We start from the raw sequence: 22,671 nt of genomic DNA, 5'->3' as shown, positions 1-22,671 counted from the left end.
TGGGATTATAGAAGTGGGCCACTGCGCCCAGTGGTATTTTGATTTTTTGTTGTGTTTTTAATAATTTGCCTTTTCTGGAATTACACTTCTGTGGTATGTCCTATCACATCTCATAAACAAGGTATTTAGTTCAATTGTTGCTTTTTCTTCTGGGGCGTTTGTTTGGATTTTTAAGCCAAGATCCACGTGTTTTATTTATTTATTTTGGTTTGGTTTCTTCTTCCCTGCTTAAAATAGACACTGCCTCTTGTCTGTGGTCCTGGTAACCATTACTCTTCTGTTTCCTGCTCAGGCCTGGCCCATGTCCTGCAAGGCCCTCTTAGGTCACCAGATCCTAGAAAGTGACTCCTATGAGTACTTCTTGGGGCCACCCTAGAATGCAGATTTCTAAGAAAAGTCCAACATAAACGCTGCAGTTATTGGGAGAAAAGTTCACTTCACGAGTGAAAATCAGGAATAAAACAAGATTTTGGATGCATACAAGAGGTTTCTTATGAAAATAAATCAATATGACTTGGTTTCTTTCTAACATGGGCCAGGCCTGGCACTTTTCATCTGCCAAGACACCAGGCTTGCTCTTCAGAGGTCGGTGTTCAGCTTTAAGACTGGAAGTCTCAGTTCCAGTTTCAAAGAGGGGAAGAGCAGATTCATGAGAACTAACTAAAGAAGTGCAGAGCATCCGGCATTCAATTCTCACACAGTACCCTGAGCATCTCACCTTCCAGAAGACCAGAGGCTTCAAGGCCCTTTTTCTGCCTTTCAAGAGCATCACAGTATGATCTCTCTTTGAGAGATCTATGGCTATAACAGCATCCACCCCGCTCCCCGCCTTTTTTTTTTTTTTTTTTTTTTTAGAAAAGAAAGTACTCCTGTGTTTGAAGAAATAGTTCTTATGATATGATTGTGTGGTTTCACGTGGCCTTAAGGTCAAGTAACTTTCCCAAAGGTGCACAGTTATTAAGAGGGATAAGAGGAACTCCAAATTACTGATTTCAGACCCAATGTTGTATCCCTTCAAACGGAGGCAGAAGAAACAGGGCCACCCGAGGGTGGTGAAGATACTGTTGCAATCATTTGTTACTGCTTAGCACATCTAAGTGGGAGGGCCAGCAAGCTTTGAGAGGGCCCACCTAGATCTTGGGTTGTGTACACCCTATACTGAGCACTGTGCCCCCATCTCATATTTAGTGTTTAATAAACACATATTAAACTGAATTGAGGGCCCTCCTACTGCTCAGTGAAATCCCCCAGGGTGAGTTTCTCTCCTGAGCCTTCTTTTCTCCTTCATGGCCACTTTCCATCCGTCTCCACCATTCATCGCTCATATAGAATGTCCAAGGAGTAGGGGTGAGGAGAGGGGAGAAGGGATAAGAGGCCACCAAGCGTGATTTGCCTTGGATCTCAGTCCTCCCTGGAAAGTGCCCATTTGTCATGTTTAAGGGAGGCCAAGCACTGCTGTGGACTGCCTCTTCCTCATGAGGCTAGTCAGCCCTGGAATGCTGGGATTTCTAAACCCTTGAGCTGAATTCACTGGCCAGTCCTGCACCTGCCTGTGTGAGTTACAGCCAGGTGCCATTGTTAAGCTCAATCTTCAGTGTATTCTGAAAACGTTTCTTCTGCCAGTCCTATCACTGAATTTTCCTAATGTTCCTTCATCCTTTAGATGAAGGAACTTTCCCTCATTAGATTTATCTTTGGGGGCTATTTTTTTCAATTAAATCTCCCAAATCCATAGCATAATGCCGAACAGCACATAATAGATGCCTTACAATCAACTGGTCCTATCACATCTCATTCCAATGTTCATTGAATCTAAAAATATTTAATGAGCACTTACTATATACAATTCAGATGCTAAACAGTGAATACTTAGAATTTCTATTAATAACTACAATGTAGTAGCTGATTTATTTCTTGCAATAACTATTGTTTCCTGTTAGTACCATTATTATCTCCATTTCAGGGTACAAAGAGGTTAAACAATTTTGTCAAGATCATACTGGAAAGCTGTGGACACAGTCTGGCTCTAGTGCAGCAAACCATTCCACTCTATTTCCTCTAAGACAAAGAACATCTTGACTTTCTTGGGGTTCACATTTTAATAAGAACAATAAACATGGAAGAAATAAGTAATTTCAGACAGTTGTAAGTGTTCTGAAGACAATGAAACTCTAAAAAGTTCACGATATAAAAGAGATTTGGAAGGATAGCTATAAATTGAATGTCAGGGAAGACTTTTCTGATGACACATCTGGTCTGAGGTCTGAATCACTTACATTAATTTAAAATTTTAATAAAAAATTTATTAAAAATAAATTTTTCTCCTACTATACTTTCAGAACACCTCTGTGGATTTCCTGTCCCCTACACAAAGGACAGTTCTCCAGAAGACACCAACGGAATGTCCTACAACTTCATTTTGACTCAACCTAGAGTTAGCCTCAGACCCCACAGGTTGAGGGCTCAGTCCTACAAGATTACTCTACCTTCCCTACACTAGTTATACCTCAAGATTTCTGCAGCCCTCTCCCTGGGTCCCATGAATTTTCTAGGACAGTTTGCAGAACTCAGGGAAACAGGTTTACTCGTCTATTATAAAATATATTACAAAGACTATAGATGGACAGTCAGATGAAAGAGATGGATGGGGTTTATGGAGGTTTCATTACACAGGCGTGATTAATCACATCATTGGTCATTGATGATCAACTCAACCTTCAGTCCCTGTCTCATCCTTGGAGGTTAGGGGATGGGGCTGAATGTCTCAACTCTCTAATTGTGCTGTTTCCTTTCTTGTGACCAGCTCCCTTCCTGGAGCTATTTAGGGGTTCCCAGCACTAGTCATCTCATTGGCATTCAAAAAACACTCATAACTTCAGAGATTCCAGGGTTTTTAGAAGCTATGCTATAGGAGCCAGGGGCAGAGATCAAATATATACATTTTTAATTCACAGTATTACAGTGAAGAACTACAGGAAGGGAGTTCCCAGAAGAGAGAACAGCAAATGCAGAGGCCTGGAAGTGGCAAGCAGACCGCCCAGGCCTTACACACCCTCTGGCAGCTGATCTTGTTCTTGCCATTGTTCATTCATATCTGGTTTATCAAGGCTATATTGAAGTTACAGAACGCCAGAGTTGAGAGAAACTTAAATATTACCCTAAGTCCTGATAGTATAGGGGTGGCAGAAGAGGTCATAGAGCTAGAACCCAGTATCTCTTCAGTGTGGAAGGAAGGGCTACCCTCTGAGTCCTTGCTGTCAGGGCTTCTGTTACCCTGTGCAAAGTTAGACATGGCTTCAGGAGAAATGGTCAGAGAGTCTGATCATGCCAGATATGGGGTGCATCCCAGGTCAGTGCTCCATTCCACATGCCCTGGGTTGAACTGACCATTACTTAGTGGCTGGTCCTCCACTTAGCCTCAAGTCCATGTTGACAACATGTAATTCCAGCCCACATCCTCAGAGACAAGCAGTGTTTTTAATGGTTTTATATTCCCCTAATCTCAGAAGATGGTCATCCAGACAGGTACATGCCAGCTTTTGACCCAGTGTAACTTTGTATATCTCTTAGTGCATGGAGACCTCACCTTGCTTCAGGTGGACCTGTCAAAGCTTAGCCCTCATGGGGTGAGATGTGGTCATTGGACATAGCTGAGTCCAGGTTAAAGGACGGCCCATGCCTTTTCTTTCTGGCAGTTGATTCTTTAATGCTCAGCCTTGCTCATTTTATTTGCCAATTATAGAATCCAGCTCAGTGACTTGAAGTTGTTGCTATGCCTTTCGTGAAGTGAAAACATCAGTTTAGGAAAACAATTCAAGTTTTGATGCTGACATTTGATCCTTTCCCCTTAAGCCACAGCTCTTTGACCTCCAGATACTACTGAAATACAGTTATAAAAGCTATTTGTTCAACATGGGGGTTTCATTCAAAGCAAATTTAGATGCAGCATTTTTGGCTGGGCACTTCCATACATGATTTTGGCAATGGAACCCTATGCAGGCGTTACTTATGTCACTTTGCCTTGCTTCCTGCTTTCCCCCACTCCTCCTGTCACGGATGTTTCTAGATGAACTTTTGTGAATATAATTTCCAATGGGAATGTTTCACAGTAGAAATATGCTCTCCCATGAGGCTTGCTCGTGACATTTCTGAAGATTTATTTAATTGGACTTTACTTAAATCCCATCGGGAAACATACTTTTGCTGTGAAGTTGTGATGTGTTTAATTTGGGGTCTAAGATAAATGTCGGTCCTCGGGGTGGATCATTGAGCAAGAGTTTTCCTTTTATACAGTGGGCTTGTTTGATGAATAGCTTTACTGGGCTTTCCTCTATTTGTTTGTTTAGCAATGCTTCATTATTTAAACTTCTGCACTGAAAAGCAAGAATGTTTTCCCTCTCCTTAGAGAATTAAACAATAATGCAGAATATCTGGTTGAGCTCTTGGGAAAAATATGGCTTTGTGTTTTATAGCACTCTCCTCCTGTTAACATTCCTCTCTCTGCAGCCTCGCAGGATGATCTCATGGATTTTTCCCCCTCCTTTAATCCGTCTTGATGGATTAACCAGTATTAAGTTTGAGGCCAGTGAGCAAAAAAGGTGGAGCCCTAACATGGTATAGACTAGCCTTCCCAATACGCAGAATGCCTACAGCTAAAATATTCTTCAGCTTTAAAGGATGCCACATGAAGGTCCTGTGCCGGTGCTGATCTGAACGGGGGTATATCTAATAAGGAGGGAAGTGTCTTTGGTTGTGGAGTGGGCATCTGTGCATGCATGCAGATGGTTCATGGAACTAGGGTACTGCAAGGCTTACTGGGCTTGCCTTTTATGGGCATGTTGGGATTTTTTAGCACCCCACCCACACAACCCCCCCCCCCCCCCCACCCAACCACTGCCCTGCCACCCCCATTCTAATCTTGGGCCATGTTTGGCCTGGCTTTAAGGTATGGTACCAAGTTGGGTTGGCTCTCAGGGGCTTGGTTCTCAGGCAGCCCACAAGTTTTGGTGTGGCTCTTCAAAAGTAAGTATTATGTGTTATATTTCTAAAAGTAAGCTACACTGGGAATTACAAGTAGCACTATATTCATTTGGGCTGCTTTAACCAAGTGTCACAGACTGGATAGCTTAAACAACAGAAAGTTATTTTCTTTCCGTTCTGGAGGCTTCAAGTTCAAGATGGGGGTGCCAGCATGCTTGGGATCTGGTGAAGGCTTTCTTCTTGGTTTGTAGACAGCTGTCTTCTTGCTGTGCCCTCACATGGCAGAGAAAGACAGACAGCAATCTCTCTTCTTACAAAGGCACTACTCCCATCACCGAAGCCCTACCCTTATGACCTCACATTGGGAATTAGGTTTCAACATATTAATTTTTGTGTGTGTTTGAACTTTTGGGGGGAGGAATACAATCAGTCCATAGCAGCCACAAAGAATGCATTCAGTGAATGAAAGGATATGAATTTTGCCCAGAATTTGGAGTATATGTAAATTGCACCATCTAGTACATCAATGCATTCTCTCTCTCTCTTTTTCCCTTTTCCCCTCCCCCCTCTTTTCTTTTCAAACACGTATTGATCACTGGTTGTGGACTTGAGAACACTCAGGAGCTTCCCACTGAACTCGGAATAAAACCTGCCTGCCTAAGAGTCCCTGTGAGGAGGGTCCTGCCTCCCTGCCTCCCTCTCCTCTCTTTGTCCTTCTTCCTGGCCCACCTCTTGCCCAGTCATCGGGCCTCCCGCATTTGGCTCCCTTGAGTCCCTCGGAAGCCCCCTGAGTTCCCTGCCTTTGTTCCCTCTCCCCCTGTTCTCCTGGATTCTTTTGCCCCTTTCCCAAACCAGTTCATTCCCATGCCTCAGGGAGGCCTTCCACGAAGCCCAGTCTAATTAGTCCCCTCTCATAGCACCCAGGAGCTGGAGAACGGCTTCCGTTATGACTTATCCTAATTTGTGACTGCCTTCTGGATTCTTGTTTATGATTGTCATCTGCCTCCCCTGATGCAGTGGGGGGAGGTAGGGAACGGGCCTCTATAGCATGTCACTCACCTCCTCAACTCCCAAAATGTTTGGGGAGGGTTTGAACTTAAATACAGGAGATTGTAACAGTGAAAAATGTGTGAATGTGACTGGCACGTCTGTTAGAAAATCCCAGACTTGATCTGAGTGTTTATGGTGTGCCTTTCTCCCTGGGAACCAGTTGGTCTGTGCTAACATAGGTAAAGTTCAGACATGCACAGTTAGAGAAGAAACTGAACTTGCAAGTTTTCAGGAACATGGGGGCTGGAACTTGGCTGTCTTTCTGTCAGCCCCTGACCCCCCACCCCCAGACTGGATCTTGGTAGGCACCCTTTTTAGCCATTCATTTGATTGAAGCCCAAAACCCTCTCCTGGAAAGCAAAAATACTCTTATTTTCTTTAGTTGTCATTTTTGTTAGTGAGAATGGGGCTTAATAGAAGTGGATAAAGTCCTGATGAAAATGAGACTCCACAGGCTGGGAGGAGGGTGTGTGGATGGAGGGAGACAACTGGACCCACCAGAAACATCTGTCCGGACCCTTCCATTCTAGACTAGGCTTAAGGGAGAGCAGAAGTCATTTCCCTGACCCTCTGGCAGAGGGACTGACTTGAAGTCAACTAAGCCCACACCCTGTCTTCAGGTGGTTCTTACTGAAAGCTTTGTGAGACAGAATGGGGAGTGTGAGCTGAAGATGGGATTCTCTGCACTAACAGGGCCTTACTGTGTGTTTGGCTGGCAGAGGTGAGTGCTCAATCACTCTTCCCAGCCCACCTTTGACTTCTTAAAAACAGGTCTAACAAATATTCTGTGGATTTGTTTGAAATGCAAGCATCAAAATGTATTCCAGGTAGAACATCTCTCTTTCATATTTTCTTCCCATCTACTGCTGATGGATTTATGAGAGACAGAGAAGGTGGAGGGAGAGAGGAGTTGAAGAGGGGAGATGGCAGGGACAGGGAAGAAGAGGAAGAGGGGAGGGGAGGGAGGAAGGATCAGGGGAGAGGATCAGGAGGGAGAAGAAGAGGTGAGGGAGAGAGGAGAGGAGAAGATGGGAAAGGTGATAAAGATAGAGATGGAACCCAAGGCCCTGGTGGGGAAGAAACCAGAGTCTTAGAGTCTCACTGGCTTCTGCAAAACCTGAGGGGGTTCCTGGCTCTGGGAACTCTGAGATCTTAACAGTTCAAATCCTGTTCACATAAAAGTCATCTGCTCATTAAAATAACACAAAGCTGTTTAATTGTTGTCTTTGTGGAAAATTACATGACTGTCATCAGCTGTTGCTTCTGGCAGTGCTTTCTGTTCTAATGTAAATAAATGAGGTAACAGATTTAAAGATACAGGCTGTATTTACATACTTGTGAGGTATCCTCTCAAAACAATCTGCCTGTGTTATTCAAATACACACAAATTAAACTTGTGGTAGCTCAAACATTGGTTATTCATTAAAGCCTTAAAGTCCAAAGGGTGGGAGCTGGGCAAGAGAAGAGAATCTCCCTTCAGGGGTTAGGAACCAGAGGCTGACTTTCCCTTGTGGACTGAGCTACTCCAGCCGGCTGAAATCCAATTCCTAGCTCTTTTCTATATCAATTCTGTCCTGAGGCAACTTCTGAGCCAGGAGGATAGGGTGGTGGGAGCAGAGGAGAAATCTTTAAAGCTCTGACAAAAACTCTCCAGGGTCAGCATTTCTTGGAAGGCCTCCCATTAAGCTTTATTTTCAATTTTTATAAATCACAATTCCTCAATCATTGAATGTTTCATACTCAGTTCACAATTTTGAGGTAAATATGTGGGCAATAATTTTTTAAATGCTTCCCATTGAGGGAATGGAAAAGGTTTTATCAAACAAGGAAGGAAACAGTATATTTGAAAATATAAGAAAAATGACAAGAGTCCCCTCCAATAAACAAGCTAATGATTGAAAAAAATTGTAGAAGTGTGTGGAACCAAAAAATCAAGAAGAAAATGCATTACTCATTATACAAAGATTGAGAAGAAGCAAAAGTGACTGTTTTAGCTCTTAGTAAGTGTCATTGTCAAGTATTAGCTTATTTCTAGAATGCTGTATTTTTTAATATGCCATATTGTTGGTGTGGGAGGGATGGCACATGATCTGAGAGAAATAACGATTGAAGTGGCTACCTTGTCTAGGTTAAATACCCGGGCTTTGTTGTCTCACACCAAGAAAATTTAAGACATGGACACATGTGAGGAGTTTAGGAGCAGAGATTTAATAAGCAAAAGAAAGAAATAAAGGGAAAGGAAAACAGCTCCCTCTCTAGTGAGAGAGAGGGGGCTTCCGAGAGGAAAAAGGCTGGCTGGTGGTGGATGTGCCAGATTTTATAGTCTGGCTTGAGGAGGCTGTGTCTGATTTACATAGGGCTCATAGATTACATAGGGCTTACAGGTGTGACATTTACACAGTACTCTGGGGAGGCTGGTCACACCACCCTAATCTTATTATACAAATGAACTATCCCCTTGCCTGGCACCATCTTGTCTGCTTCTTACTGTCCACGTGGCTGGCAGAGAAGGGAAGATGGAGCTGCCATTTTGAACATGTCTAGTCTCAGGTAGTTCTTTCCTGCTGGCATCCACCCGTGCCAAGCTCCCAGCTTGCTTGTCTATGTCTGCAGCTGGACTTTACAGGCTCCTCTTTGTTGGAAAATGATTTGGGGCTGCTTTTCATTAAAAGGAAAACTTTACAGAGGACTTATATACCTTCACCATCTGCCTAAGTAATTTCTTCTTAACTCCTGTATCACTATGATACCAAAGTTATTATACAGAGACAACGCAAGCAATGTCTATTTCATGTAAGCGTCAGTATTCTACATTATTTTGTTTGTCCACACAATCCAAAGAGAAGACCACTATTAACTCAAAATTCAGGCAAATTCTGGTATCAGCTTTTCAGAATTTTTTTTTCTCTTAAAACATTACTAAATACTCACTACTTGGTTAGATGAACTAAGTAAAAATGAACAGCCTTTATTATAGGAAGATAGTTTGGGGAAGGCTATTCTGGAAGTGATTTCAACCTATCATTTGTCGCTAGGAAAACACCAGGAAGATCTTTTTATTTTATTGTTAAGTTTTTGTAAATTATTTCCAAAAAGAGATTGACCACCTATCTCAATACCTCTTTCCCCACAGCTCCTGTTGGTATCCAACATATCAGCAGTCACCTGTCTTCATGTGACTTGGTGCTAATTCCTATGACAAAGGGATTTAAATAAGACTAGTTTCGCTCTCTAAGAACCTAAATTCCATTAAAGCTCTTAATTTGGATATACACAAAAAGGAAAGTACATTTTTTAAAAATATGTATTAATTGTGCAGTTATAGTCATAGGGTGAGGCTTCATGTATACATATAAGTTGTTGAAACTAAGTTTTTATAGAATGACTCAGAAAAACTGTGAACACCTCAACTTAGTGAGGAAATTGAGGTATGCAAAAGTTCTATGTGTGTTAACTTTTCTATGTCTATTTCTAAAATTTCTAGAAATACACATATATTTCTAGAAAATTTACCAGAAATGTGTTTTTGGCTATTTGATATGCCTTAAAAATGTCTTTTTTCCCCAATGCTTCTAAAACTTGTAGACATAAAGGACTAAATATAAATGAGGTTTTCAAGGGAGACCACACCAACCACCAGCCCCAGCCCCCACTCTGCCTGCCACTTCCTCCAGCAGTGATGGAGTATAGACGAGGCTAACAGCACTGAGTACACCCTTAGCAGAGCAGAGCCGCAGTGGGCTCTCCTCATGGCTCCTGCTTTGTCCTCCCACTCTGGTGATGCCCTTGCATGGGGTTGCCTCTGCAGAATGGTCTCCTTTTCCCCACTGCTCTGTACCAGCATCAGAGGTTCATCTCTAGCAACACTAACATTGACCACTGTAGTCTCCAGTCATATTCTTGCATCTGACTACCTCTAGTGCTAGGTAGCTTTGCTGCTCCATTGACAATCATTCCAATAGCTGCAGGGTTGGAATGCCTGCTTAAAATACCAGGATGGCTGTTGTACACACAATCTCGTTGAATCATTACAACAGACCTAAGTAGTAGTATCCCATTTTATAGTTATGGAAAGATAGCCCAGAAGAGTTCAATAACTTTCAAAAAGTCACACACTCGGCATGTGGCAGATCCACTATTCTAAATCCAAGGCAAAGCTCTTTTTTTTTTTCTTTTTTTTTTTTTTTTTTTTTTTTTTTTTTTTTTCTTTATTTTTTTTCTACTGTCTTTTCTAGAGTTGGCTTTTAAGATATATCTATAGATAACTTGTATCTCCTTTACACAGGAAAAACCCATGAGTGGAGGGACTAAAATATTTGTAGATATATCTTCCTAAAAGACTTAATAATATAACAAGGCATATCATATTGATGGCTATTCAGTGGGATTCAAGATCCCATGATATTATATGTATAGATCTGAGGTTTTATGTATATGTGTCTGCCTTTTAAGTTTGTGGTACCTCCTCGTTTGTGTCTTTTCACACATTAGGCATTTCACATGTAAGCCAGACCACATTGGTTTGAGGGAAGCGGTAAAATGACGTGACCATGAGAAGACTTCTCTGACTCATAGTCAGCATCCTAAATCTCTCTCTTCCCTGAGTAAGAGAAATACTTCTGTATCTCTTGTTTCATACCTTACACCTAGTGAGACAGCACTCCCATCCCACTCTCTCTGTCTCTGTTTGATATGGCCGCCCTTTACTTTTCTTGGGAAAGAAATACAAGTTCCCTGGGGACAAGATCATGAGACAATTTAACACTTCCTTATTATTTAACAGTAGCGTACTGTCAAGTTCACTTGAAAATCATTCCTACTGTAAAATATCCAGTTCCTACTGTAAAATACCCAATCACATCTATTGAGGATAAAGATAATTCCATAGAAAACAAGAAGTAGAAATAATCTTTGTGGATTGAGCTGGTACTCCGCACATGTCTCTCCTGTTAAGATATTAGGTGATATTCTGCCCTGAAACTTATGATTTCGCTCCAACCCTGTCTTTGAAGATTTCAGCCTTAGAAGCCTGACATCAGCTCCAATTCATCCTGGCTTTGTTCTTCCACAAGATTCTTGTGTTTATAGAATCTTGAGTGGCTCTGATGTTCTACTGTTTCCATGGAGTATATCATAGCATTCTTCTGTTCTTGGTATACACAAAATAGTATCTATCTTACACCAGTGTTTCTCCCACTTAAAATAAAACATCTAACTCTCATGGCGCATTTTAACCATGTTGAGAGCTCTGTGAGATAGATATTATTATATACAGGTCACAGATATGTAAACTGAGATGCAGAGACATCAATAACTTGTTCAAGGTTACAAAGTAAGTGATAGGAATCAGGATTTTTCACTCAAGCAGTCTGGCTCCAGTCTGTGATCTTAACCACTGTCATCAGGGTACTGTTTTACTTTTAAAGACTAGTTACTCAGTAAATAAAAGTAGGCAACAGAGAGGGGTGATCAATATGTTTATAGCAAACGGTCTAGAGTCCAGTTTTAGCCTACACCCCTCCCCCTGGTCTTTGGACATTACTTCTATTTCCTGACCTTCAGTGAGCGTATTGCTTAAATTTCTGGAAACAGCTCACTTTCTAGCTTAGGGTAAGACAACAAAGTGCTGTACACCTTTAGAATACAAAAATCTCTTGCTTACAGATTTTGCATTTGGATATGGTTTCTTTAACTCACCACCACCCAGTGCATTGCTTCTGAATCACATTATAGAGGACTCTTCTGTTTCCAGGACTGCAGTAGCCAAAACAGCAACAGGAGCTGAAAAGCAACTGTACAGAGAGGTTTCCCACTAAAACTAGAATCCATTGCTTCAGTAGGACTGTCACTGAACTGACCTTCTGTTAGAAGAAACTGGCGGGCGGTATTTCCACATATATTTCTTTAGGGGTCCTAGGTATTCTTTGTTGTTGCCATTTAGAATCCATGTACTGATCATACTCACTTTGGCAGAGAACCTACTGTTGAGATAAGTTTTGAAAATGTTTGCTGTCCCCCAAACCACCCCACCCCACCTCACCACCCCCCAACATTGTTGCTTATGCCTAGAAAATATTTGCGCTGATAACTGCAGGCTGTTGTGCACATAGGGAAGTTAGCCACCTTGGTAGAAATTAGAGGGAGGAAAGGAGGAGGAAAGAACAGTTTTATTTTCAAAATCCAATCCAGTGGAAAAACCAGAAATCCAACGACATACAGTCCTCCTATTAGGAAAGCTAGGACCAACAAAGTGAAATCAGATATATTTGTTTAGGAAAAATAGGGAGCGGTTGCTTTCTTTATGTTAAAAGTATGTATGCAAACTTTAAAACTGCTCGGATACCTTCATTCCTAATTCTTTTTTGTTAAATAAAATTTTAAAAGTAAAAACTCAGGAACATTAGCTTACTTATGTAAAGTCTTTATATTAAGCAGATTTTTAAAATATATATCTTTAAAATGGTAGTTTCCCAAAGTGATGAAAAGAAAAAGCACTTATAATGTGCTGGATATTGTTTTAAAGTACTTTACATTTATTAAACATTTTAATCATTACAACAGTGCTGTGAGGTAGGTACTATTATTATCCCTGTTTTATATACAGGGAAACTGAGGAACAGACAGGTCAGAAACCTGCCCGGGGTCTCATAGCTAGTGTTTGGCTATGCTGGGGATTCAGACCTAAGAAGTCCAGCCTCAATACCCCTGCTCTGAATTCCTGCACTGCACCTAGGGCTCTCATGGACTGCATGTGTGCATAGATCAGTTGGAGTTTAGGACAAAGGTGATGATACTGGGGGTAATAAGACATTATATATCGAACAACTGATTGTGTATCAAAACCTTTACATGGGCTTCATGAACTATGACCCTGATGGGTAGATTTACATGCACTTAATAGATTGGTAAACTGAGGCTTAATGAGAGAACCTAACTTGCACCGGGTCTCACAGCTGCTAGGAGGCAGAATCATAACTGCAGCTCGGTGTGTTTGCCTCTAACCTTTGCTCTTCACCTCCATACTACACTGCTCTTGCTTTGTTTGTTAATTCTCATATTCTAATATTCTTATATAGTAATAACAAGTGTAAAATCATCAAGGGTTCTCATTAAGTGATCAGTCACTTTGGCCTCTGGTGGTATTTGATGGGGTAGGGTCAGGGGAAAGTAACTGGAAAAGAAAAACCAGATTTGCCTGACTCTTCCCCCCCGCCCCCCCCAGCTTTCAACTTCAACCCTTCCCCAAGAGAAGAAAACAGTCCTTCCTGCAGACTTCTCTAGAAAAAGCCACCCCTGCGAGCTTCCACTGGTTTGCTTTGTTTTAAGCACCATCCACAGAAAGAGATTTTAACTGCCATACACTGTGCATAAGCCTTATGGAGAACTGATGCCCAAGTTGATTAGCAGACTGGCAGTTAAACAGGAGACTGTTTCTTCAGACCCCGCAAAGAGAATTTCCTTGTTCATCTTACATGTTTAAATTGTAGTATCTCCTTTTCTATCTACGCCTCCCGCCTCCAAATATTACACGAACAAATATTACATGGCTTAAACATACAATACACACATACTTTTGCACATAACCACAATCTGTGATTTGGAGCATTCTGTGTGTCTGTCTCAAATTCCCTCCTCCCCCTGCTCCCCCATGGGTTTTTCCCCCCATTAGGCAAATGGAAGGCCCATGCCACCTGTTAGCATTACATCATTGGCTCCCCAGAACACAGTTGCACCAAAGGCCTTAAACAAAGTAGTTCTTCTTGTATTGTTTGCACTCAAAGAGCTGATATCATGCCAACTGATGTCATTGTATGTCTTTGTGTAACTGCTATGGCAACTGGGCAGGTGGGGAGCCTCCAGCTGATGTCATTGAGAAAGGAGGTGTAGAGGCAGAATTTTAAAAAGCTGGATGCTGCTTTTTTCTGTGTGTGGGGTTTTCTAGCATGCAGTTTTTTTTTTGTTTGTTTTTGTTTTTTTCTTAACTAGCTGCTTTTAAGACAAATTATAGCTGAGTACCCTAAATAAGAACAGAGAGGTTTCCCCCACTTTTAGAAACTTCTTTTGAATTTGTTTTATTGTTCTTTCCTCTCATCTTATATGGAAAAATGTAACAACTGCCTTTTTTGAAGAAAAAAGTGAATTAGGTTCCCATCACCGAATCTGTGTGGAATTTGGATTTTTGTGGAGGCAAAGCTGAGCAGATTTTAAAATGACTCTTCAGAATCCCTTGTGTGGAGGCTGTGACGAAAACGGGTAGTTTTTATCTTATTTACTTTTTAAGTCTTCACTGGTGAAGTGTTTCTATTTTCCATGTTTCTTTTCTTTCTACTTCAAAATTATCTCTTATAGTTTAAACTTTATTATCGTAATTGCCTAGCAGAATAAACTATCATGTAAGGGCAGAGGCTAATTCTAGAAATCAATTAAAATTAGTATAGAGCTCTTGTTTTTCTTTTCAAAAAGCTGAGGAGGTTTTGAGTTTTTACTTTCGATGAGTAAAGTGAACATACTATTGCCCTTTGAGTTTTCTTTGGATCATAACCATACCTTAAGGAGAATGTGATTTCTCTTTTATACAACCAGCTCTGGGTCCATTGGCTCTGAACAGTCATGAGACTCAGTCTAGGTTATGGTCTGGAGTTTCCCACTGTGGTCTGCCAAAGATGAGACTTGAAATGGAGAAGAACATACGCTAGGCTCAGAAGCTAGTGGACAGATAGGCTTCCTGTCCTTATTGCCACATAACCGTCTCCGGCTCATGCTTTGGGTTTTCTGCCTTATCTCCTGGAGCGATCAAGACAGCCACAAGCCATCTGTCTTTGAGAGTACATGTTGTGTTCTGGTGGCTTTCAGCTGGTAGGAGTTTTCCAACTTCCCCCTCTTTTCAAAGGGAAAGCCAGAGTGTGTCTAGTTCTTCTGTTTGATTAGAATTAAAGCTCAGTTGGCACTAATTATGTCAATCAGATTTTATAGCACTTACATGTATATTATATAAGTTGAGCTTTGGGTTTATCTGTGCATGCTATTGCGTGTAAAAACATTAGCAGAAAATTTAAACAATAAACTGTGATCCATAAATTCCCTACCCTAACTTAAACAAGTATTCTTTTTTTTTTTTTTTTTTTTTTTTGTACAGTCCTTCAGCTTTTGGTGAATGTTTTTTACTTAGCTTTTTAAACATTTAATATTAAACCAAAATATTTATTTTCACATCCTTTTGGCAACTACTCTTTTAATGGCTACATAATATTCCATGAAATGAATGCATTAACTTTTCCTTTGTTTTCTTCTTCTTTTAATTTACTTTTGTTTTTTACTTGGCCTTTGCTTTTTATAAAACAGATAATATTGTAGTGAACATCTCCACAATCTAGCTAACTATCTTTGGTTAGATTATTTCCCTAAGATCCATTCCCAAAAGTGAGATCGTACTTGTTCAGGGGAAGGTTTCCATTTTTAAAATGGAGGAACAAGCGCAGTTTATAAGCTATTTATGCTAGACCCATAACTCTTGGGAGGTAGGGCGGAGCTGTAAGCTCAAAAGTATGCATTCGCAGACCCATGAGAGGTTTCTTGATGGGTTTATGTGCTCACAAGCCTTGGAAAGTCGAGTAATAAGGAACCACGCTGCTCTCACATTCTGTTCTACTGAAATTCAGGGTTGACAAATGTCAGGGACCTACATGGAAAATATCAAAAAAGATTAAAAGAGCAATCACCCCATCCTGGCTTATCTTTTCCAAGTACTTCTCTGCTGCTTTCACCTGTAAGCAATCATATAAATAATATAAATTAAAATAATGAATACCTGCTGAGCTCTACTGTGTGCCAGGAAATTTGTGAAATATTTTAACACGTATTCATTTATCTCAGGCTCACAATGACACTCAAAGGGAGACGCCATTACCCTCAGTTTACAGATGGTGGAACTGAAGCACAGGGATAAATACACTTGTTTAAGTCATAGTGTCAGGAAATGATGGTACCCAGATTATAATCAAGGTAACCTGTCTCTTCCAATGTTCCTGCTTGTAACCACTTTGCTGTATTGGGAACAAACATGGGCCTCTGGGTGAGGTGAGCTATGAAGGGTACAAGACATGCTCCTATGGTGCTGAGAATCCACCTAGGGAGGTCATCTGTACCTTTCTTGGCTCCCAAAGTGCAAGGTTCTATGTAGGCCACTGAGCATATGGCTCTTTGAGGCAGGTCACATTTGCAGCTGAGGAAATTGCCTGATACTGCGTGGAACTCTAAGGGAACATGCCCTCATTTGTAGAAAGAGCACATTTCCAAAGTGTTCTATGCAGTGATATTCCCCGAAGCGTGTCTTGGGTCTCTAAATGGACTTTTATTTTTTGTTTTGGTGTTATATATATGTGTGTGTATTTAAAATAGCATGAGCTACAAGCACACTCACTCTAACGGGGAGATGGCATTTTCTGCCACCTCTGAAATCTCAGTCCGTCTCACCTTCTGTGTTTGTGTTCCAGGTGGACTCAGTAGTTTTAAGCAGAACCATGAAAACCTCTGTGACAACTCCCTCCAGCTCCAAGAGTGCCGGGAGGTGGGGGGCGGCGCATCTGCGGCTTCGAGCTTGCTACCTCAGCCCATCCCCACCACCCCTGACATCGAGAACGCTGAGCTCACCCCCATCTTGCCCTTCCTGTTCCTTGGCAATGAGCAGGATGCTCAGGACCTGGACACCATGCAGCGGCTGAACATCGGCTACGTCATCAACGTCACCACTCATCTTCCCCTCTACCACTACGAGAAAGGCCTGTTCAACTACAAGCGGCTGCCGGCCACCGACAGCAACAAGCAGAACCTGCGGCAGTACTTTGAAGAGGCTTTTGAGTTCATTGGTAACTATCTCCCACAGGGAATTTTTATCCTCTGCCTTCCTTTCCCCTCCGGCTCTTGCTCTGATATCAAGTTCAAGGTTTATTCCTGTGTTGCAAACAAACAAACAAACAAAAACTGGCCTGGAGTTTCTGGGGGCTCTGCTACCTGAAACCACCTAAGCGTTCTCCTAAGTCATAGCCCGTCGGGTGTATCCAAGCCATTAGGATGAGTATAAAAGAACAGTAATTGAATTTGTTGGGATCCGTTCAACTAGAAATCCTCATCCCTCGGGTTCTCAATGAAATAGGGGTAGGGGTTAGCATTTACGTGCTCTATAACCAGAAGAATGGATGGAAAGTGAGGAATTGGAGGCCTGAGCTGCTGCCGCTGCTATTTGATCTACTAGCACCCTTCAGCACCTTGGAAGCAACATACAGTGAATATGACATCCCTTCCAAACACATCCATGCCTTCCTGTCTCCCTGCTAAGCCTATCCATCCAGCATAAGAGGAGATGGTACTAGCTTTTCTTTGACAGTCTGCCCCAAACTCATTGAAGTAGGAAAGATCAGGTTGTGTAACCAGAGTAGTTTCCAAGGAGGAAGTTGTACCAACTGCAGGCTTTAATCCCCAGAAGGAAGCAACTAGCAGCCTAATCCTAATCTTAACTTCTGCAACCTCTATAGCTCCAAACAGCTTTAAGACTCAAATATCATTTTGGGAACACCTGCAATATAGCAAAACTCAACATTTGTTTATTTTTAAGTAACTTCAAGTCACATCACCCTAAAGGGGTGGCCTAGTACTTTTCCTAAATATTACAGCAGGTTGTTACCATTCCAGGAAGAATAGAGTTAAGTGGAGTGGGGTGTTCCCTTGTCAGAGAAAAAACAAAACAAAACAAAACCAAAAAACAGCCTTAGGTTTAACAGCCATTGGGGTCTGGTGGATATACTGTAGTGTTATATCTCTGGTCATTTTGGCAAGCTGTTTTCATTGCTAATTATGCCATGAGCACAGGACCGTGGAATACTGAGTCTGAAAGGACATTCAGAGTGATCACTGAACTTAAAGAAGTAAAGTGACTTCTCCACGGTCATAGGAATTCTAGTGTCCAAGAAGGGACCAGAATCCAGGGTTTTTGACTCCCAAGGCTGAGGCTTTTCATAACACACTAGGGTGATGTTTATGATGCCCTATTAAGTAGCTCCCAACTGGCAACACTTGAGGATGCAGAGATACTGTAGATTCTTTATTAATAAAATCTGAGCCAAACCTGGAGCACTGAGGAAGAAAAATTTCTCAACAAGCAGATGAGGAACTTCTGGTTGATACATGATGTTATGACTGAGATTCCATCTGACTTAATTCCAGTTGGAGGAAGTTAGGAAATTATTTTCTATTTAATGAGTAGGGTAAGAAATCCTCTTGTTCTAAGAGGATTTCAACCAAAGCTCTCACATTCATTATAGATTACTCAGGCTTACCTGTGCCCACCCCCCCCCCCTTTTTTGGAAGGAAAACAAAACCAATAACAAATAGCATTTAGCCTGAAGAACAATTCCGAATCACAACCCGCACAGGCACAGTTTTATTTTCATTGTTATATTATTGGGTAAACTGAAATCTCACAGTCTTGCTTTAGGAAAAACACAGCAGGTTTTATAAACATAATAACTTTCACTGAGAGTCTAATATAAACTAAGCAGCATCTAAGTTTAGTGTTTATGCCAGTTTATTAATTCCTGAATCAAGTGTGTGTAGTGGAACCGTAGTCTAGCTGGGCACTTAGAAGCTCATTCTCTTACCACCATGATTTCTAGTCTTGACTTGGAACTAAATATTGTGTGCTGAAGGGAAGAAGTGGAAAAAGAGAGATGCTTTTCTTGAAATACTGTTGACTATGAGACATAAACCTCATCTGTCAATTGAGATACAAAGCTACATCAGGTTTCTTTTCTTTTTCTTGGTCCACTAGAAGTAGTTTGGTACAGAAGCAGTTTAGGTGAAATGACTACTCTCTCTACCCCTTCTCCCTCACTACCTGTTTATCTAATTGGTGTTCCTTCAAGGAAGCTTTCTTAGGGATGCGTTATAGTCTAGAAATGTCATTAATAATCTGTTCAGTCAGTGCCCACATGCTATTCTCCTGAGTCTTTAATATATCTAAAAACTTAGCAAGCCTCTCTCTTTAAATTGCACTGGATTTTGAGCCATTGATGGAATTCCTCCATCTTCTGCATTATTGCCATATTAGAATGTCATACGAGGATGCAAAGGGGGTTGAACACTTGTGAGGTAACACCGTGAGCCTGTACACTACTGGTCTTTAGTTAACTTTGCAACAACTGGATTTTCTGGGGAGAAGCTGAACATAGTGTCTTTCTAGTTTAGCTGTATTCCTTTAACTTTAATCAGGGTTTAGTATGACTAAAACTCTTATCCATTTAATGCCCGTTCCTGTACAGAGCAAATCTATAGAATAAAAAAAGTGTTTTTTCTCTATCACAGGTGAGAGAGTTGTTGTTACAAGCACTAGGTAGCTGACAATTGGAATTAACATTCTTAATCCAAAGAGGAACTGTTTTATATACATACATATATATTTACTTATTTATATTTATATATTTATATATTTATATAAATATATATATACATACACACACATATACATACATATATTTGTGTGTGTGTGTGTGTATGTGTGTTTGTGTGTATAATTTCCCCCTCCCTCTCTCCTTTTCCTTCCTTCATTTTTTTTTTTCAGTAGTGTGATTCCAGAAAAAAAGAGAACATGACATTTGAGAGAGGGTCAGTGACTGTTATAGTGGACTTCATCAGTAGCTTGTTCAACATGAAAGTTAACTGTGTTATAGGTCTGGCTTTAGGCCACTGCTGTCACCTGTGAAGCAAATTGTTCCTATGAGCAATTATTTCATTTAATCCTCTCTTTAAGTGTAGATGTATAGCTTCTCATTCATGCTGATATCAACTTTTGCCAGTTCTGGAAGTTGTGACATGAATATACATAATGAACTTGTAGATTATACTTGGCTTTAAAACTGTTTTAATTCACTGTTTCTCGACAAAATAAAGCATTGCAAAGTTTAGATAAAAGTTTCTCCCTCCATGCCTCTCTCTTTCGTCTTCTCTTCATCTCTTGTCTTTCTCCCCTTTTCCAGAGGAAGCTCACCAGTGTGGGAAGGGGCTTCTCATCCACTGCCAGGCTGGGGTATCCCGCTCCGCCACCATCGTCATTGCTTACTTGATGAAGCACACTCGGATGACCATGACTGATGCTTATAAATTTGTCAAAGGCAAACGACCAATTATCTCCCCAAACCTTAACTTCATGGGGCAGTTGCTGGAGTTCGAGGAAGACCTAAACAATGGTGTGACACCGAGAATCCTTACACCAAAGCTGATGGGCGTGGAGACGGTTGTGTGATGATGGTCTGGATGGGAAGGATTCCTGTTCTCCATTAGGAGACAATAAGGAAGGAGGATGGATTCTGGTTTTTTTCTTTTTCTTTTTTTTTTTTTTTTTAGTTGGGAGTAAAGTTTGTGAATGGAAACAAACTTGTTTAAACACTTTATTTTTAACAAGTGTGAGAAGACTATAACTTTTGATGCCATTGAGATTCACCTCCCACAAACTGACAAATTAGGGAGGTTAAAGAAGTAATTTTTTTAAGCCAACAATAAAAATGTAATACAACTCGTTTCTCCCCCTTTTCCTTTTAAGCTATTTGTAGAGTTTATGACTAAATAGTCTGTGCAGGTTCATAGACCGAAGATACTACACACTTTAAACCAATTAAAAAGAACCAAAAGTAAATAGAAAAGACATTGAATCACCAAGGCCTGGGGTCCTCCTGGGCTGTCCACATAGAAAACAAAAACCTACCAAACCAGGCCCTGTTGTGCTCACTGGTGCAAAGAGAAAATCAGGGCAGCTTAAGTGGTCTAAGAATCCTTCAGGCATTCTTTAAAGAGACAAAGGATATCTGATTTTGTGTGTTTCATGCTCTGGATTTTTTTTTTTTTTCCTTCTCTGTGTTTAAGAGATTTTTTTTTTTTTTTTAATAGTAAGGAACTGACCATTATACCGTATGCCTTCACTGGCTCCCTGTGCAATAATATGATGTTTTAAGTGTGCAAACAAGTTAGAGCTGGCAGCTGAATGATAGACAAATATTGCAAATTTGCCAGCTTGGAGATAGAAAGGAATTCAACAATATATCAGTTACTTTCCTTCCCACCTTTTTCCTTTTTTTTTTCCTTTGATTTGATTCTGGCTACAGTACCATAAACCTTGTTACATATGTATATCAGAATGTAAGAAAAAAAGAAAAAATTATTTAAAAATATTTTTCGCAAAAAAAAAAAAAATCTTGGTGTGTTTCTGTTGATTGTGTAAAAATTTATTTTCATTATATAAATGAAACTGGTTTGGGATGTGTATTTTTTCCCCCGTCTTTTACCTTAACTCAGGTTCAAGCCTTTCTTAGCTCTGGTAACTTGCATATATAATAAAGTTGAAATAAAACACAGATTTTTATGTAGGGAAAGAGAGATGAGAAAGACACATATCTAGTCTTCTGAGTGTGAAGCAGAGAGAATTAGCAAGGAAGTGAAAGAGCTCCAGTACTGATTTACCGAGTCACTGTCCCCTCTATTCTCATAATGCCGTCATCCTCCTCTGCAAATATAATTCCTCTCACATTGGGGAAGCTTTGTGTAAAGTGAACTTAAGGCAATCCCATCTGCCTTTGCACCTTGGTGACCAAATCACTGCCAGATTGATTGCTGAGAATTCAGTGATCTCTCCAGTGGCTATTAGATAAATATTTATGACAATCTTTCATTTAGGGATCTTGATGTTTCCTGGACCCCTCCATTGTCACTTGCTCATTTGACATCTTTGGTGACATTAACATGTAATGCATTGCAGCAAATCACTGTTGCCTACTCTTTTCCCAGAGAACTGAAACTGAGCTTTGTACATATGTACAGCTTCCTTATAACATTGGGTTAATGCATAGCTGGGTTCCCAATTCACTGTTGATGGAGGGTTGGGGGCACGGGAAAAACATAATGCAAATATTTTCTATGTTTAATTAAAATAGAAGTCTAGTGGGACTTGGCCATAAGGAAGATTTATGGCAAACTGAAATTTGCCTGGGGTGAATAAAAGAGTTGAAGAATCTGGCATGTTGGAGTCTATGTGATGGCATTTGACATAAATAATTTTGTGTATGTTGACTTGAAAATGTTAAAATATTTTTTGACATTTTTTTAAAAAGTGGCTTTTCTACCAAAAATAATTTTAATTTTATAGAAAAGTGGAAACTGAATTTAACAGCAATTAACAGAGCTGTTTTGGATTATTTTAATACAAAGTATTAATCAGGTGAAAAGTAAATCTCTGCTTTGTACTTTCTACTCTTCAGACAATTTCCTTGATGCTAGAGTTTATTTAAGGAGTCAGGTTGATATATAATTCGTGATTTAAAATACATGATACTTTATCAGACATTTTTGTTATTTTAAGTCTAAATGTTAAATTTCTGATAGTATGTAAGGTATATTGCTGCCCTCTCTCTCTTCATTCTTTCCTTCTGATTTTTCGGTGTTCTCCCTCCCTCCCTCCCTTCCTCCCTCCCTCCTTTCCTTCCTCCCTCCCTCCCTTCCTCCCTTCCTCCTTTCCTTCTTCCCTCCCTCCCTTCCTCTCTCCCTCCTTTCCTTCCCCCCCTCCCTTCCTCCCTCCCTTCCTCCCTCCCTTCCTCCCTCCCT

General features: G+C 40.6%; 1 protein-coding gene across 3 annotated transcripts in view; it reads left to right on the top strand.

The window, feature by feature from the left end:
• Positions 1-21,327, top strand: part of DUSP10 (dual specificity phosphatase 10) — a 40,696-nt gene extending 19,369 nt beyond the window's left edge. For all 3 annotated transcript variants that reach the window (XM_017526358.2, XM_037737709.1, XM_037737710.1), the window contains exons 3-4: positions 16,524-16,895; positions 20,058-21,327. In XM_017526358.2, coding sequence (XP_017381847.1) covers positions 16,524-16,895; positions 20,058-20,323 — 638 coding nt within the window. In that variant the 3' untranslated portion in view covers positions 20,324-21,327. The remainder of the gene's footprint in view (positions 1-16,523; positions 16,896-20,057) is intronic.
• Positions 21,328-22,671: the final 1,344 nt, after the last annotated feature.

The sequence above is a fragment of the Cebus imitator genome, unplaced genomic scaffold (genome assembly GCF_001604975.1).
Source record: "Cebus imitator isolate Cc_AM_T3 unplaced genomic scaffold, Cebus_imitator-1.0 Scaffold42, whole genome shotgun sequence".
NCBI classification, from domain to species: Eukaryota; Metazoa; Chordata; class Mammalia; order Primates; family Cebidae; genus Cebus; species Cebus imitator.
Note: the sequence above shows the minus strand (reverse complement) of the source record. Positions and strands in the feature narration are given on the sequence as shown.